The 19849-nt window shown below is 26.0% G+C and overlaps 1 protein-coding gene across 1 annotated transcript; it reads left to right on the top strand.

Annotated features, from left to right (window-relative positions):
* Positions 1 to 3903: 3903 nt before the first annotated feature.
* Positions 3904 to 14162, top strand: LOC135923542 (17S U2 SnRNP complex component HTATSF1-like). Its single transcript, XM_065458342.1, has 7 exons — positions 3904 to 4080; positions 4125 to 4635; positions 4680 to 4882; positions 4925 to 5112; positions 12612 to 12708; positions 12766 to 12855; positions 13792 to 14162. The coding sequence occupies exons 1-7, from the start codon at positions 3910 to 3912 to the stop codon at positions 13996 to 13998; spliced, it is 1467 nt and encodes a 488-aa protein (XP_065314414.1). The 5' UTR covers positions 3904 to 3909; the 3' UTR covers positions 13999 to 14162.
* Positions 14163 to 19849: the final 5687 nt, after the last annotated feature.

Genomic DNA, 19849 nt, shown 5'->3' with positions numbered 1-19849 from the left:
AAATAGTTTCGTAAATCCAAAACACTTTCATTTATGGTGCCCCGGTTACGGTGGTACGTTTTTCGTTTTAAATTAAAGTTAAATGATAAAAGTTTTAAAAAAAAATTAAAAAATATCCTTACCTTGAATTCTTTAGTAAAAATAAAAAGTAAACGAATTACTTATCAAATTCGTCGTTCGATATTGGAGATGATATAAGGACAAATAAAATTTTTTTGACTTTTCTTTTCGATAGTCAAAATTTTATTCAAATTTACAAAATTATAAAAGGTAAAAAAATTTTATTTAGAATAAATATTTGTTAACTTCTTGTTTCTTTTATGGCGCCCTGTTACGTTTTTGTAAAAAAAAAAAAGAATAAAATATAGAAAATTTGCCTAAAATTAAAATAAAAAAGTATAAATTAAATTAAATTTGAAATTGATGACTACCTTATTTATTGATTTGACTACCTATTGTGACGATTGCTTAATCCATTGAGATGACTCTATTTATATGACTACCTATTGTGGACGATTTAGCTTAATCCATTGAGATGACTCTATTTATATGACTACCTACTGAGATGACTATCTAACCTATGGAGACTGCGTAACCTATGGAGACTGCGTAACCTATGGAGACTGCGTAACCTATGGAGACTGCGTAACCGGAGACTGCTTAACCTATGGAGATGACTACCTATTATGACTACCTTATCTATTGTGACTACCTAATCTACTGAGATGACTATCTAACCTATGGAGACTGCTTAACCTATGGAGATGACTATCTATTATGACTACCTTATTTATTGTGACTGCCTAATCTATTGATATGACCAATGCCTAATCTATGGAGATGTTAGCACGTTCTTTCATGCAAAAAGCTTCTTTCTTCATGGTGTCCCGGCTCTGGATGTTGGACTGGAATATGATAACCAGCACCTAACCTAATGTGACAACCTAGGAAGAACTGATATGGAAGTTGAACGATAGGTTATGAATTCTATTTTGTGAGACCAATGATATTAAAGTGTAATTAAAACATATGAATTAAAAGGGATTGATTTAAATAACCTTTATAAGTAATACTTAATATGATAAAAATGTTTTTGAAATAAAGCTTTTGAAGACAAAAGGTTATGTAAAATTTAAACATCATTATTTTAGAAAAATATTGTGTGAAATTTAAATTTTTTTTTAAGAGAGGGAAATGTGCATAATATTTGCATATTTTAACCTCGGAGATTGAAAATAAATAAAAATAAAAAGTATTAAAACGCTACTAATTAAATATGGAAACGCTAAAAAATGTAAAACGCAAAAAATATAAAACGCTAAAAATATAAAACGCATAAAACGCTAAAAGTATAAAACGCTATGATTAACTTAACACCTAAAAAATAATATAATAATTTATCATTCCTTATTCTGGATTAAAATTTTATTCCTTATTCCATAAATTATCATTCCTTATTATTGTTCCGAAATTCAAAATTTTATTTGTGCATATTATTCATACATTTGATCAACTATTCCAAATTACATATTCCGATTTATTCCAAATTCCAATATTCGACTGGATTAATTATGAAAAATGATAATAACAATTTTGAGAAATGTGAACAACATACGATATGGATATCAAGCCTACAAAAAACGTACAAACTCACGCAACTCTAATAAACGATTTTATCAAACCTACGTGATAGAATCAAGCTTACGAGAACATTTGAGACTTATGTGCTAACCAAGATAAAACCGAGTACAATCGAAACGGAAAAAAACTTCTGGGACAACAAGCTCTCGATTACTGCTGAGAAGAAGATTAGTTCTTTGTAGAAGAGGGGGAATGTTGATTGATTAAATAAATTTGAATATTGTTTATTTTATATATTAACTATTTAAGTTGATTATTTAATATGTTCAATTAACTTTTTTTTATATATATACTATGTTTTTAGATATAGAAAAATAGTAATAAATTTGATTTAAAAAAGAAGTAATTTAAATAGTTTCTTAAATCTAAAATACTTTCTTTTAAGAAAGAACCCTTTAACAAAATTGGAATAATGTTATAAATGCGGTTGCACTTTCTCTCTTTCATTAATTTATCGAAATGATTAATTTAATTATAAGGAAAAACATTTAATCTATTTTCTTACAATTTTGTCATTCCCTTTTCATTTCTTTTTTTCAAAATATTTCTAATATTATTTTTTATATTATATATATATATATACCATTTTAAGGGTGGGTAAAGCTCAAAAAAATAATTAAAATATAGTAAATGTTGAATATCGCGTCACCTGATAGTTATTTATTTTACTAAACAATAACCATATGTGCTGGACAAAAATTAAATTTTTCAAAAATGCTATAACAGGGATCCAAACAGTAACAAATATCGGTTCGGTTCAGGTTCGGATAAAAATAACGGTTCAAGATTCAGGTTCGGTTCGCAAAAAATAAAAATATTGGTTGGGTTTGAACATCTAAAAACCGGTTTGAACACTTTTATATTAAAACCTACATTCGAATTATTTATAAGGAAGAATTTTTTTTTATTTTATAATAAAATACAAAACACATACATAAACCTTCATTTTTATTTATTGCACATTAAAAAATAATATTTAATTTATAAATATAACAAATAAATATCAATGATTAATTTTAATGTGAGCAATTATTTATATATTTTTTTATTAAGCCGTACAATTAATATATTTTCAAAATTCGTCTCACTCATATTACATCTATAAGAAGATACAATAGATTTAATTGTTGGAAAACATCTTTCCACACTAATTTGGGTAGCCGGCACTAACAGTATTATATCAGATTTGATATGTCATTTATAATACACTATGTAAATAATTTATATATTGGATTTAATTTTTCTCTAGGCATTATAATTTATAAGCTTAAAATATTTAAAAAATCTTGTAAAATGGCAATATACTAAAGTTTATAAAAAATATGACTTACACTTATCAATCAAATGTGATTGATAATAATCTTTAAAACAATTCGAATATAATTAAAAAAATTTAAATATACTAGTAATAACTTACACATTTTTTTATAAACATAAAATATGAGACTTGAACCGGTTCAGGGGAATTTAGCGGTTCGGTTCAGGTTCGGCTAGAAATTTTTTAGCGGTTCAGGTTCGGTTTAGGTTTGATAAAAAATACAGGTTTTTAGCGGTTTAATAGTTAGGTTTGGCTTCCTGGCTATAAGACACATTTTTTTTTCAAGAAACGAAATTCGCTCGATTCTAATATTACATATAATCTCCAAAAGAAAGAGACTAACTAGTTGATTTCAGAAAAGAATATGGTTTTTGCTAGATTCGAGCCCAGAATTATCGAAAAGATAAATGCACGAAACAAACTAGACCATAAGCTTTTTGGAAGTTACTATTTTTTATAAATGTTATAATAAACAATGGTTATATTGATCGTATTAAATTTGGTAAGTTCCATATCGCATGTTATATTTGATATTAATCTGGAACATGTACGCATTTTAACATCATATGTACTGTCGTTAAGCTCTAATTCTTAATCCCCTTATTTATTTGTCTGAATTTTGACCCACCTTAAAAAATGTATCAATTTGCTTGCTCTTATATTTAACCTTATTATTTAAAAAATATAATTTTCTTCAGAATCTCTTCAAAAAATGTTTAAATAAATTAAAATTTAGTTATATTCTATTCAAAATTATTAATAAAAACAATTTTTCATTATATCTTTCAGCTGGGCATGAAATTAAGGGGGTTTAGAAGGTGCTCTGCTTCACATACTTTGGGGATATAGGTACCTTATTAATTGACTTTATATTATATATATACAAGTCTATGTGTTAAGTATTGATTTTCATTAATTCCACTTTTCATTAATCGGTAATTAATTTTAAAATGTCTGACACAGATGATGATGCGGATTTCGAAGAACAAATCAGATTACACCAGTTAGAGAGGGAAGGTAAGCTTAATCTAAATACCACAAATGAAGAGGTCAAAAAATATACTGATAAGGATGGGACAGAATATGAATGGGATGAAAAACAAAAAGCATATGTCCCCAAAGTATATAGTTATACAACTAATAAATGAATGTTAAAAATAAACAGGTAACAGATGACTTTATTGCCATGTATCAGGCAAGTTATGGGGTTTCTCAGAATGATAGGGGTCAATATACATATATTGATCCTAATTCTAAACGTAAATTATATTGGAAAGAGGAAACAAAGCAATGGTATTATCAAGATACTAATGTACCTGTTTTATATTCCTCAGAAAATATAACTGTAGACAATAAAAAAAATGAAATAACCAATAATAACAATAATATAAAAGCAGTTGAAAATGATTCTAAATTGTCAGATCCTAATGTTGAGTTCAATTTCAGCAAAAGATGCTACATGTATAAAGATCCAACCACAGGTAAATATTTATATGAATGGGATCAATCAAAGGAACAATGGATACTGCCTAAAAATGACGATGATAGTACTCATAATTTACAAGATCTTAAAGAGTTATCTCAAGATATAAACATTAATAATAATATTAAATTTAATAAGAAAAGAAAGTTAACTATGTTAGAAAAAGGTGCACCCAAAATACAGAAGCCAGCCGGTAAGATATTTTTATGTTTTGTTTAATTTATAAATATAAAACAGAATGGTTTGAAATGGATGAAGATAAAAATACAAATGTTTATGTTTCAAATTTGCCTGAAAATATTACCTTAGAAGAATATATAACTTTTATGTCAAAATGTGGTATTATTATGGAAGATCCAATTACAAGAAAACCTAAAGTTAAATTATATACTGATTCTCAGGGAAATTTCAAAGGTGATGGAAGATGTTGCTATTTAAAAGTTATTTGAAAATTTATTTTATCCTTTGAAAAATTAATTTAGGTTGAATCTGTTCAATTAGCTTTACAAATTCTAGATGGTTTTTTAATGAAAGATAAAATTGTTAAAGTTGAAAGAGCTAAATTTACTTTAAAGGGTGAATATGATCCTAAACTTAAACCTAAAAAATTAAAAGTAAATGATAAAAATCCAAAAGAAAAAGATCCTACATTATTAAAAGGGCAAGAAAAGTAATATTTATATTTACTATGTTTATTTCTAAATTGAACATCGTACAAAGTAGAGTTCTGAGTAGCCTACTTCAAATTTGGGGTAGACTGACTCAGACCTAAATTTTAAAAAATTTGAGCAGACATGTACATTGCATGATTAAGAAAAATTGCTTTTTGAGCAGAGATTTACAATTCCAGTTTTTTCTTCCATTGCAAATTCCAATATTACCTAGACCTGCATATTGGCCAAACTCTGATCACCTGCCGATATTTTTGATCATGCCAAAACACCACTGTTTATAAAAATCACACTGGCACATAAATTTAAAAAAAAATATATTTCATATTTTATACATTCCTATTCTTATAATTGTTCAACATCAATTTGTAATTATTCAATGTGTCATAAGAAAAAGTGTCCAAATACAATAGATCTAACATCGGATGATGCTAGATCTTTATAGCACTGATCCAAATTATTGCACTTAAAGATAATATGTTTAAAAATTTTTTATTGCAATTTCTATTTGTGATACCAAAGTAATATTATATAACTTTTATATTTATATACTTCTTATTAGTGATCTGCATTGGGCCTATTTTTTCAAGCCTGGCCCATCCCAAATTTTTTTTAAAAAAAATTTACAGGCTCTGCCCGAATTTATTTAAATAATTAATTTTTATAATTACTCAAAATAAACGATATATGTTATATGACGTCTAGTTTTTATAAATAAAATCAAATATTTTTATTTTACATAAAAAACTCAACATAATTTTGATATATAAAAAAATTTATACGGCCCGACCCTACCCGGCCAGGGTTGCCATGCCTCCCCCCATCAGTGGGAGTCTCCCACAATTTTTTAGTTTACCCACATACATCTCACTCCCACAAAACTCCCACAATTAGAAATCTCCCACAAAAATCTCCCACAATTTTTTAATTTCTCCCACAATTTTTTTTTTAGCATTTTAATGTTTTTAATATATAAATAATAATTTTGAGAGACATTATTTGATTATTTTTATATTTTTAAAATAAATTTTAAATATTTATTCGAAAAATATGTCTAGTTCTTTTATTTTATTTTTCCGCTAATTTTAAATTCTCCATCCAATCCAATCCATTCGACATTTTCAAAATTTGAAGTTAGAATAGTATGTGAAACTAGTGCTTTTTTAATATTTTTATTTATATATACCATGATAGTTATCTTCTAGGTGAGATTTAGATTGTTTTGAGGTTAAAGCACTAGTTTCCAATACTGATGTTGTTTTTTGGACAATAAAATGTTATAATTAAATATATAAAAAGAAAAATTATTTTCAATATAAACTGCTTATGTACTATTATATATTAAAAAATATATTATTAATATTAGAAGTAATATTTTTAAAAATTAGCAATGAAGGTGGAACTCATCTTAGAAAATATTATTATCCTAATCATCTTTAATCTAAGCTTAAGATATCCTAAGAGGCCGAGTTAATGGTTAAACAAAATTATAAAATGTCATGCCAGGATTTTTAATATCTTAATAACGACGGAAAAACGTTTAGTTCCATTATTTAAATCTCATATAAAATATAATTAACTATAACTATTTGACTTTCTATATTTTATAAAATCTTATTTATACATTTGCATAAAATCAAATAAATTTATTTTTTACATTGTAAAATTAATATTTTGAATATTTTGGCAAATCATAAAAATAAAGAAGCATTACAATCTCCTCAAACATGACATCATATTAAATCTTATTAATAATTATCCGATAATAGTAATATTCTTACTTTGGTATTTCTGCAGCATAATTTAGTGAGCCTTTATTAAATTATATTCTTCTGATTGCAACTGCATATTAACAGCATATAGTAGATTTCCTATATGTAAAATTCCTAAATATACTTCTGCCATTTATTTTTGAAAATTATTTTCAAATAGGACAGCTTTTATAATCTATTTATTTTTTAAAGGTTTGTATTTTAAAATTCTTAGATGGCGCGTATTAGGAGGAACCTGTCAACCAACATTATGCTGACTCAATTCTGTAAATACACTCTGGTTTTTGCCAAATTTACTGAGGAATTATCAGATCAGAAAGCTACCATGCAATTCATTGGTAATGCCAAATCTGCCATATTTACCATTATATATGGTTAGCTATGTCTTTGGATATTTCATATCTGGAGAAAAATTTTTTAATAGTTTTATTAAAATGACATTAATTTTGTTGAAATAGGGGAGGATCAAGGGAAATGTTTTGATATCTCCTTATTAGATGCATCTGTTAGAATTGCATATGTTTGCACATCTTTCAAATCGTCAAGAATTGACCTTCTGGATTTATATCCTAAAACATTGTTGATAGCCTTGCTCATTTTGTGTTCTACAAAATATTCTATTCATTTATATTAGTCGTTAAATATTATGGGGAAAGATTCTACCAACATTGAGATGTTGAGTAACTCTCTGAATGTTGTACTGCATGATAGGTATTTACCATTTCCGCAACTGTAGTTGCATCTATATTATTTCTTATTTTTGAAGAATATTTTTGTTTTGAAATAGATGTTGATAGAATGCCCTGTACTGATTTATGCTTTGAAGATTTTTGATACCTCAAAATATCATATTCCCTTCCCCCATTTATTTTTTTACATTGTAAAATTACAATTTTTTATAAAATTTTATCTTGTTTACATTTTTTTGTATTTAAAAAAGATCGTTGGTTATTATTTTTAAACAAAATTAATATATTATAATAAATCAATATGTTTTTTTAATAATAAAGATAGTACTCTAAGAAATTTTGTGTCGTACAGTAATTACCTATTTTGAAAAATAGTTGGGTATTTTATTTTGGAAAATAGTTAACTATTTTATTTTGAAAAAGAGTTGGATATTTTATTTTGAAAAATAGTTAGGCTATTTTATTTTGAAAAAGAGTTGGATATTTTATTTTGAAAAATAGTTGGCTATTTTATTTTGAAAAATAGTTGGCTATTTTATTTTGAAAAAAAGTTAGCTATTTTATTTTAAAAAAAGTTAGCTATTTTATTTTGAAAAATAATTACCTATTTTATTTTGGAAAATAGATTAGATTTTATATTTATAAAAAATAATAAGTGGATAACTAAGTCAATTCTAAATCCCGGTCCTTTGCAGGCCGAAGGCCTGCAAAAAAATTTTTTTAGCAATTTCTCCCACAATTTTTATATTTCTCCCACAAAATACCTAATTTCTCCCACAATTTGAAAATTTTGACCTGGCAACCCTGTACCCGGCCACAATTTTCTTTAAAAAATATTAGGCCCGACCCGCCCGAACCCGATTGTTTTTAAAAAATTAACACGGCCCGTTTAGACCGGGTACGGGCGGGGCCTACTTTTGCAGATCTCTCTTATTTCAAAATGTATCTAGGTGTTGAGGATCTATTCTATACCCAATAAAATATTTTAAAATTATATCAAAATATGTAAAAGAGCAAAATTGCACATCTGATTTTTTTTAAATTAAATTCCTAAACTTATAGAGTAATTTTATTAGTGAATATAGAGTTTGAAAGAGGAAATATCAACAGATTTGACAAGATTAAGAAAATGAAAATTATACAATTATCACAAATTATGTTTCCTCTTTCTGTTATGAAAAGGTTGCCATATTCTTCTCCAAAAACGCTATTCGCAAGATTTCCATATTATAAATTTTTTGGAGAGAAAGTAGGATCTCTGAGGTAGCTAGAAATATTCTTTGGGCTCTGCTTGTTCACCTAGTGAAAGGGCTTCCTATCTCTATTTTGGCTTGAATTCAAGGGATCACCTTTATGTCCATCATATTCAAATAAAATTATTTTTATATATGTTAACTACAAAATTGAGTTAAAATTTCTAAATTGCTTCCTTTTGAATGAAATTTTAAAAAAAATTCAATTTGCAATTTAAAATAAATATAATTTTATGTTGGTCATCCAATTTACGCTGCCTATTTTGACAGCTCGGCTTAAAAGCGGTGGGCCGTCGGCCGCTTAGATTTTAAAAACTCGCGCTAGCTGCCGATACTTTTGTCGGCGACAGGTCAAATATTAATAAAAAATTTGCAAGTCCTCATTCGAACCAATTTTTATTATTTATAAAACTAATTCCACAAAAATATCAAATTTTGAAATGCTGCAAACAAATTAATAAAAAAATAGTAGATATTACCTTCATCTTAATAAAAAATTTAGCATATGCAGTACACTTGATAGATCTATATCATATTATTTATTTTACTAATTAAGAGCTTAAGGTTATTAATCACCTTCAACTATAGATATTTCAAAATTGAAATTATCTAGTATCCAAGGATGAAATTTGTGATCTTTAAACAATTCTAATGAATCCATGAGTTAGGGTCTTCACACCCAGAGCCACTCTTCAAACTTTTAGATTTATTGGTTTCTAACAAAGTTTAAATATAGAAAATATAAAGATATTTATTTTAAAACTTTATAATATTTATTCACCTAACCATTCAGTTTAAATATCCTGATCTGTCAAATATTTGACTAACGCCCATATTTTATTTTTCTTGCTAATATGTTTATCAAATATGAATATTATAATTTTGCTAGACCAACATGGAAATTATAAATAAATTTGTATTTGTGCTGGAATAATTATTTGCAAAACGAAATCTAACTATGAATGTTTTGTATAATAGGCTATATTTTTTCCTTTGCATTCATGCTCAACTATGAATGCAGGATAAAACTAACCTTAGAAGAAAGTTCGCATTTTCTCTTTTTACAAAAATCTCCATCGATGATGGGAAAAAAATATAGCATTCTTGTTCTGATTCCTTACGTCATTTTACTCAGTCTGATCGCTAATATTTTATATTATGAATAAACATCAGCATCACTCTCAGGGGCGTCATTAGCTATTTTGAAAAGAGAGTGCTAAAGTGATAATTTATTTTTAAAAGTTTCCATAATTTTTTTTAAAACTATTTTTATATATTATAAGGGGGTGAGCTTTACCTCCATACCCCCTTTGCAGAGTTGTTAAACGCTATTTTTAAAAGTAGCGCGCTACCGCTATAGCTATTTGTCAAAAAAAGTAGCGCGCTACTGCTTTCGCTATTTGTCAAAAAAAGTAGCGCGCTATTAGCTACTTTTTATAAAAAAAATTTTAGAAACAAATGAAACAATTTTTTTTTTGCTTATAATGTAAATGTATAATAAATAATATATAAAAATCAACATTTATAAATATAAAAATATATTTAGTTTAGATTATAAAAAAATAAGCAATATAAATAAATATTTATTTTAATTTGTTGCATTTTAATAATAATATCATTTCAATATTATCATCCCCAAGTCTAGAGCGACGATCAGAAAGTATAAGCTTTGCTTTGCTAAATAATCTCTCGACGCTAGCACTTGAGGGCAAGGAAGCTCTAAAAATATTTAATCAGATCAAGTTATAAATATAAATAAGTTTTTACCTTCTGTTATGTGTCCAACTATCTGCCGGTGTGCATACATAAGATATATCTGATAACTCTACTATTAGAGCATCTTTCATCACTTTGAAGTTGTCGGCTATTTTATTCATAAGTGTCTGGCGACATAAAACTGTTGTGCCAGGGGATAAAGTTTTAATCATCATAGTAAATGATGGATTATCAACCAAGGACAATGGCTGAACTGTGTCAATAATAAAATCAACAATTACTTTATCAGCCAATTTTTGTGAAATATTGGCATGTTTATTATCAGTTAATTTGGTTTGGATAGTATTTGTCTTTTTGAATGAAGATTCTCTTATACCAAAATTTTTTATATGTTTCTCTATTTCCTTATAGCAATTGCCGTGAACAGTCTAATAAAATAAATAATATTATAATGTAATAATAACAATTTACCATTAGGTGTTTCTTCAGGTTATAGCTACTCGATTGATTTGATGATATATTTTTTTTACATTTTAAGCACAGGAATTTGAATCCAGATTTTGTTTTAATATTTATTTTAAAAAATTTTTCAAATCTAGGGAATGGGAAATCGTTATTAGAGCTATTAAGTACATTTTCTTCCATCGAATCTTCCATGTCTGAATCACTTTCAAGGATTTGGATATCCATGGGCGATGCCATTTTAGATTATTAACACAGATTGAAAATATAAATTAAAAATTGAATATATATTTAAATTTCAAAATTAAATAATAAATTATAAAAATTATAATTAATTATGATATTATATTTAAATTTTCATGTTTATACTTACATTCATTATATTTTTTAAAAGTAGCGGCTATTAGCTATAGCTACCAAAAAAGATACCGCGCTACTTTAACAACTCTGCCCCTTTGACATACCTTTTGTCCGACTTTCGTCCGGGTTTATCTTTATATGTTTATATTTCCTACTATTTAATTATAATAAATATACATGTATTCTCTAATTAAAATAATGTCAGTGCTTATTCAAATGCCTTACCTTCATAACCAATCAAAATTATGACTCCAATCTAAAAATTTTTACCTTTTAGATTTTCTTATCAGAATATTTCTACCAATTTCATTTTTTTGATTTTCATTTTAGTGGAATCAAAATGAGAATAATTGGAAAATAAGCACAACTTTTTGAATGTTCAAAAATTAGCACAAAAAAGATGTATATTGAATTTAAATAACCTTAACGTATTCTATGTCTAGGTTTTTTTATTTTGATGTATAAGATCATCTAATAATATAATATTTATACAATAATTGATATGATATACTATCTTGATATTTCAACATTTTGTGAAAATAATATTTATTTAAAATAAGCTTTAAAATTTCTAAGAAAACTATTTAAATAAAATATTTGTTTAAATGGGTGCTAATACCCTTTAGTCATGCGAGCTAACTTTACATCTTCAACCTTGTTATTTTATAAGCACTAAGAAAGCTTAATGATTTAATTTGACATTCATAACATAATTATATAATAAATTCAATCTTATTTTATTAATTCTCAGGCTAACATAGCCTTTTGCTTGTATTTTATTATGTTTTTACTTTTCCTCATTTTTATGTTTCGATTTTGATCAAATTATAAACCTTCTATTACGTTTAGTTTTTATGATATACTTTCTTTAACTAGTGGGTTACACATAGATTCTGACTATATTTATCATAATGCCAGCATTTTTATTCTAAAGAACATATCATTTGTATATAGGCGCCAATAGACGCCATATGGAATCTTTTATAAATACATCGTAAAATTTAATTTAAACTAGAAATTTTCCATCTAAGGAGTATAAATAAAGATTTTATTTCTTAAAAAGTTGGATTAAAGGGTTAAAAAAATAGGGTGCTTATCCATTTTTCAAAAATGGTGCTTATTTTAAAAAGGAGATTATTTATCACTCAAAGCACCTAGCTAACAAAGCCGTGATACTCGGTCGACGATATGTTAGAATATGCACTTATTTATAAACATTTTTATGTTTAAAATTTAAATATTTAAGATTATTGGCGTGGAAACCAGATCCCATAGTTGGTCAAAGACTTAGTAAAGAAAAAACTATAATTTTGAAAAATATGTTTGATCCTAAAACCTTCGATGTAAACAAATACTTATTACTTAATTTTTATTATATTATTTTTTTTATTTTATATTAGGAAGATGCCGCATTAATTATCGAATATCAAAAGGAACTAAGAGAAGAGTGTGCCAAGTTTGGGTTAGTCAAAAAGGTCAAGATATACGATGTGAGTAAAAATAATAATTTGTAAGATACACATTATATTGTTTGGGCGAAATTTCAAACCCCCACCCCCTATCGCTTAAATCAAAAACTATATTTATTAAGATTATTAAATTTTAATAACGATTAGAGACCACAAATTTTACCCACCGGATTGGTAGTGATTGGGTAACTCTTTAAAAATATTTTAACAAGGAATAAATCAGAAAATTTTGTGTAGTTTATGAAGCATCTTAATTGATCTCCATTGATTTCGGTTACCTAATTTTTTTTTAAATCTTCATCCCATTGTAACTAACCGATTTGATTTGCTTTTAAAGGATTGTATATTTTATTCAATTTTTTTTTGTTAAATTTTATTATTTATTATATTAAATAGTACTAACACGGTTCGTTCCTTGATTATTATTAATTTTTTAACTAGATTTTTGGTTAAAATCTCATAGATTAATTTTATAGATATTATTTTTTTGGCGTAAGAAAATATATATCTATATTTATAACAAGACCGCGTGGTGTTTAAAAAAAATTGCTCAAGGTATAGCTAGAACAGACATGAATAATGAATGAATTGAATAATTTTTAACTGATATGACTTGAATTGGCACTTTATTTCTGGAGTTAATTATTTATTTAATAATATTAAATATGTTAAACCGTCTGTTTGTTAAAAAAATGGTACACTTTACTAATTTATCTAATGTATTTATATATAAATTAAACAAAAAGATGAATAATGTTAATACTTTAATATAAACATATTAATATTAAAAAATTGAAATCGAATATTTTTTTTGATGAATTATATACAAACTATTTCCTTCAAATAAATTAATAATTTTAGACATCTAACGCTGTATAAGTTCTCTTAAAAAAGTGAATTGTTAGTTTTTTTAAATATAACGGCATTTATATAAATACTTATTACTTATAATTACAGAGGCATCCGGAGGGTGTAGCATCAGTCACATTTAACGAATTTGAAGAGGCGGATGCCTGCCTGGGTACTATGAATGGCCGATTTTACGCTGGTAGAAAAATTGAAGCCGAAAGATGGGATGGTAAAACCAAGTTCAAGATCGAAGAGACCGAGGCTGAAAAGGTGCAGAGATTAGAAAGATGGGGACAATTTTTGGAGGATGATTAAAACTTTTTTTAATATCTAATGTGTTATAGGTCGTTTCAAATTTGTATATTATATTTTGTATGATTATGATAATTGTATGCATTTAAATTTACAAGTTTATTCGTAAATGAATAATTATTGAATATATTTTAAGCTGCATAAATGAAACTCTTGTCATATATATTTTTTTTATTTCAATATATATTTCACTATTATTTAATGTTTATTATTAGTATTAATCGAAGCAAGAAATGAATTAATGACATCTTTAAATATAAACTTAATATCAGATTTTATTGGGTTTATTATTGATAAGGTATTTAAGGCATTTTGGAAATGGAAGGCGCAATTAGGTACCAGTAATGATTGTTGTAAATTAGTTAAATGTGCGGGTTCGTTGATTTTGTCATATAGCTGAAAAAATTAATTATTATGAAAATAATACTATTGACTTAATAAACAATTATAACAAATTACATAAACAAAGGTTTTTTTACAACGTAAATTTGAACTTAAAACCAGAGCTAATGTGCAAATTTAGATAATGGCTAGCTATTTTGCAGACTAATAATTTTTTGTTTACGTGCGATTTTTTAGTAATATGACATTTTGTAGAATATACCTGAATTACTTATTTGTTGAACATTTAAATGTGTTAAAATGTGATTACCTGTTTATACCCAATATCCATCCATATTATTTTTAAAAATGAAATTGATACCTTAGATAAATTGCCTATAAGTATTTGCATATTTTATCCAAACTATGTATGGACTCGGTGATTATATTTTTTAACAAATATTATTTATGTAATTTCAGCAAAAACTTATAAATTTTGAGTTACCATCTGTTTTATTTTAACTCAATACAACTGAGTTAGTATAGTGAGATGGTTAGGATTGGATTAATTGTAAATTTCTTAAAATATTAATATATCATTTTACCTTGTAAACAGTGATGTATTGCTTGAAAACTTGCGGGAGGAAAGAATGAAATTATTATATACAAATATAAATCAAAAAGTTTTCCATAAATCATGTTCTAGGCTAAATTTTTTTTGTTAGCTTTTAAATAGTGTTTCCCCGTGCTTTCATGTATGAATAAAAAAAACAGTGTTCCAAAGCCCCCTAAATGGACATCTAATTTGCCATATTTTAAAATTTTTCCGATTATCAAATTCACGAATCAACGGCAACTTTCAAATTCAATAGTACTGCAAGATAAAATATCCACACAGTCAAAGAATTTTTTAAAGTTTTAAGAAGGAAAATTCTCATTAATATATTCTATGCCCAGCAAATGTTTCATCTTAGTTTAATTTGAATCTTAATTCCTCAATTAGATTTTCACCAAATCATATGGCTAGGGTTATCGTCCAATTTTATTTTGGGATGAAGAATATCAGAAATAATTTCTGAAACAAATATAATTTTGTTAAACTTTATTCAAGTTTTAATAAACTCGTTTTCAATGGTGTTGTTATAAATAGATTTGTATCCAATCTTACAAGTTTTAGATTTTTTTTTAAATGCTCGAGAGAAATATGAAGTCAAGTATTTAAATTATAAAAATTTAGAATATTGCTTATAAGGTATATCTTTAAAAGGAATTAATAACTTATGCTTTCTTTGGCGGCTCTTGTGTTTTGTACATGGTAATATATTGCAATTACACCGAATTCTCTAAGGGCACCATACCATAGGTAAATCCGAAATGATAATCAGGATTTGCTAATCGGGTAGCCACATACCTTTTAAAAACAATTAATTTTAAATAATTTTTGAATAACACATCTTTAGTCGACTTCATTTAAAGTCATTCTATACCTCTTAAACTGTTTGTACGCCACTACTCCTCGAATGCTTAGGAGATTTATAATTTTTATGTGATTTTCTGTAAAGGGCGCCAGAATTAATTTTTTTTATAGATTTCACTGCCAGTTTAAATCTTATATCAGCACAAACTTAAAATGCGTTTTAAGCAATGCCACTATAATAGAATGGGGTTTTACTGCTTAAGCGTGTACTTCAAAATGCTATCCTGTCACTACATTTGCTTTAAATTTGATTGTAAATAATTAAAATCATTAAGGATAAAGCTCCTAGGCTTCAATTATACTTTCTGCAGGCAATAACAAAATAAGACTCAAATCGATGGGTTATTTTTTTTGTAATTAAATTTATAATAAAAAAAAGACATATTAAGTTTAGCAATATAGTAAGCTGAGAGAAACCCTTCAATGTTTTTTTATAACTTTTTTTTACTTATCATCTTTAGTTTTTTTCTAAATATCTCCGCTACTTTGTGGCACAGGTATTAGGACGTAAATGGCATCTGCCATTTCTCCGCTCTCATTTTAACGCTGGATAAATTTATTAGAAGGCAAGAACCACAATTAGCAGGGTATCTTTTTTTCACAATTTTTTGGAATTACACCATTTGAGCTGCTTTTCACGTCTCAGATACATATTTAATATATCATATCAACTGCTTTATAATGTTTCATATTTTTTAGCCGTCAAAATTTCTGCTTTGACGATAAAACTAGGCTTCACCTAGAGTTGTTAAAGGATAGAATCAATAGATCGCCGATCCTGGATTCGATCCTAAATTTGTCAATTTTCTCGGATTTAAGATCCTGACCTTAAATTGTGGATCGTGATCGAGATCATATTTTTAAATATTCGATCCCGATCCTTTTAAAAAATTTTTTATTACTTAAAAAGCAATAAATAAAATAAAAATTTTGAAAATTAAATTAACATATTATTTTAAAAAAATATCTATCTACATCATATTTTATCAACCACCTCCACCAGATTTTATATTTCAACAATTTCCCAAATTTTTTGTAAGAACAAGTTATATTTATTTATTAATTATATTATAATATAAATTCTAGGTTTTAATAATGTCCTAAATACCTTCTTCAAAGATTAGAAGTTCAAACCTAAAGAGGCATTTAGAAGTAATTAATTCTTTTAAAAATACAATTTTTATTATTTGTGAAGATCTAACAATATGCATATAATAAAAATTATTGGATTTCCTTCACTATATGATGACAGTAATATATTGGCATCAATAATTTACCCAAAAATTAAGCTCAGTTGGCCTTTTATTAATCTGCCACAGCCCATTTAGAAAACATACAGGGTCAACCATATGCAGATCCTTCAAATGAAAGCATGGTTCGATACCTTTTTGGGGAAAAACTCGTCACAAAATGCTCTTGCCATTAATAATTTTTTTTATTCTAATGATGATTCAGTGAATATTTTTAATAATTATGTTAATTAAAAAAAACATTTATTGAATATAACACACCTTTACCATCAAGCGCTCTTTAATGAATATAACACACCTTTACCATCAAGCGCTCCTGTGGAGCGCTTGTTTAGTAAAGCTAAACATGTACTTAATGAAAAACGTGGTTGTTTAAATGATGATAATTTAGAAAAATTTTTATTATTAAAGGCTAATTTAATTATGAATAAATATATTCTAATTGTTATACTTATATTATATTATTCAATTACAGTAAATATATACCATATTTATTTATTTTTTATATTAGTTAATTTTGCATCGATTAGAAATTTAAATACTATCATTTTTTTAAAAAAAAGGTCGATTCTGGATTTCGATCCTCTTTTTTTGAAAAGATCGTGATCGTTATATTTAATATGTTTGCAGTCATTGGATCCAGGGTTGGGCAGTATCGCGGATATTTTATCTAATATCTTGTATCTTTTTTAAAATTTTGGAATGTATCTTGTATTCAGTATCTAAGATACATATTATTTAAAAGTATTTGTATCTTAACCAACTTTATTTTCAAAAAGATACAGATACTTTAAAAAAATTTGTATTGGTTAATTTAAATAGTATTAAAATTTAAAATGATATTGTTTTAAGATTTAAATGAAAAATTTAATCAAAATTTAGATTGGCTTTGGGGGGGGGGCAGGATTTTATGATAATTTTTGATATATAACGTTGGTCGTCATATAGCAATTTGCTAACAATTAGAACTACCATATTTGAATCGTTTTATATCTGTCTATTTTAAAATTATGGAAGAAGAAAATAGAATAATATGTTTATCTTCGTCTTCAGATGATTCTTCAAGCGAAAATTATAACAATAAATTTAAACTAAGCATAATTAATGGCAAATTTTTGGAAGTACTTCAAGATGATCATAATAAAGTTACTGCATAATGTAAAGAATGCCACAAACCTATAAATGGTTCTGCGGATTCGTCATCAAATTTTGTCAAGCATCTAAAAGTATAATATATAAATATATAATGAATCACATTTATAATCATATTCATTATCATTTCATATTCCATATCTGTTGCTAAATTTAGAAGTATTTTAAAATAAATTTTCATATTATTGATAAAAATCATTTATGAAACATATAAGAAAACTAATATTGATAAAAAAAGAGGTTGTTAATTTGAACACTAGGCCAAAATATAATCCAAATATTTGGGGCACCATATTTATATGATAGATAGTACTTAGCAATATTTAATCCACCATAAGTTTTTTTTTAATTTTTACACATATGCTTAAAATATATAATTTTTTAAAAAATTATTTTTAAAAAAATTCTTACAAATGTATTTTTTTAATGATTTTACAAAAATTATTTATAAAATTTTAATGGGTATTAATTATTATTTATAAATAAGACAAAAATTTCATAAATATTTTAATATAAATATATTTCATCTAATTTTATCATTAAAAGTAGAATTTTTTACAAAAAAATTAGTAAATATCTAATATAAAATATTTTATTATTTGTTTCACTTATAGAGACGTCATCTGGAATCATATAAAAATTATATGACCCATCATAAAATATCACACAAACAGAAAAAACAAAAAGAAATAGTGAAAACTACATCATTAACTCAAAAAAACTTAGAATTTTCAAATGATAATAAGAAAAAAATATCTCAAGATAAATTTAATAATTTATTAACTTCAATCCATTATCCATAGTTGAGCAAAAGGAATTTGTCAAAATGATGGAAGGTAAATTCAATTTTTTTTTTCTTATCCTTATTTCTTCTACTTGTCAATTTATTAGAAATATTATCCTGTATTGGAAATCCAATTAAAAATTTTTCTCGAAGATCTTTGCAAAGAAAAATTGATGAAAGCTTCATACATGAAACTGATAATTTAAAACAGTTATTGAAAGCTCAGACATACATCTGCACTACTGCAGATATTTGGTCTACTAAGACTAGAAGCTTTCTTGGAATGACTTGTCACTGGGTAATGAAATAATATGCTATTTTATTTATAAATTCAATTAAATAAATATTTAAATAAGTTCTCAAGTGATAGTTTACAAAGACAATCTCAGGCCCTTGTTGTGAGAAGATTTTCAGGAAGCCACACCTATGATAAACTGGCAGAATTAGTTGATGAAATTCATCGTGACTTTGGTATTGACGAAAAAGTTATAGCAACTGTTACAGATAACGGCTCTAACTTTAAGAAAGCTTTCAAGGAGTTTGGATATTCTATGGAAGCTGTAGAGAATGACTTTGACATCAATGATGATGAATGTATAGAATTCGAAATCATTGAAAGTATTATTTAATACTTCTTTAAAATTTATTATGATATTGTAAATTTAGTAAAAAATTTTATTCAAATAAAATTATTTATTTGTTTATTTAAGGGTCTAAAGAAGCCTCAATAACATTGCCTCAACAAATTCGTTGTTTGTGCCATACGATAAGTCTAATTGCCACAACAGATGTCGAGAGAGCTATTAAGGATTCTCCTAACATTTCTAAAATTCATCATCCTGCAATAGCTAAATGTACTAAGCTATGGAA

Source organism: Gordionus sp. m RMFG-2023, chromosome 2 (genome assembly GCF_954871325.1).
Source record: "Gordionus sp. m RMFG-2023 chromosome 2, tfGorSpeb1-WG-v2, whole genome shotgun sequence".
NCBI lineage: Eukaryota > Metazoa > Nematomorpha > Gordioida > Chordodea > Parachordodidae > Gordionus > Gordionus sp. m RMFG-2023.
The sequence above is the reverse complement of the archived record's forward strand: the minus strand, read 5'-3'. Positions and strand labels throughout refer to the sequence as shown.

Excerpts from the sequence above, each read along its gene's own strand:
- LOC135923542 (XM_065458342.1), top strand. The coding sequence starts at position 3,910 with ATGTCTGACACAGATGATGATGCGGATTTCGAAGAACAAATCAGATTA. Across the intron at positions 4,883-4,924 it reads GAAGATGTTGCTATTTAAAA|GTTGAATCTGTTCAATTAGC; the intron begins GTTATTTGAAAA and ends AAATTAATTTAG. Across the intron at positions 5,113-12,611 it reads TTATTAAAAGGGCAAGAAAA|ATTATTGGCGTGGAAACCAG; the intron begins GTAATATTTATA and ends TAAATATTTAAG.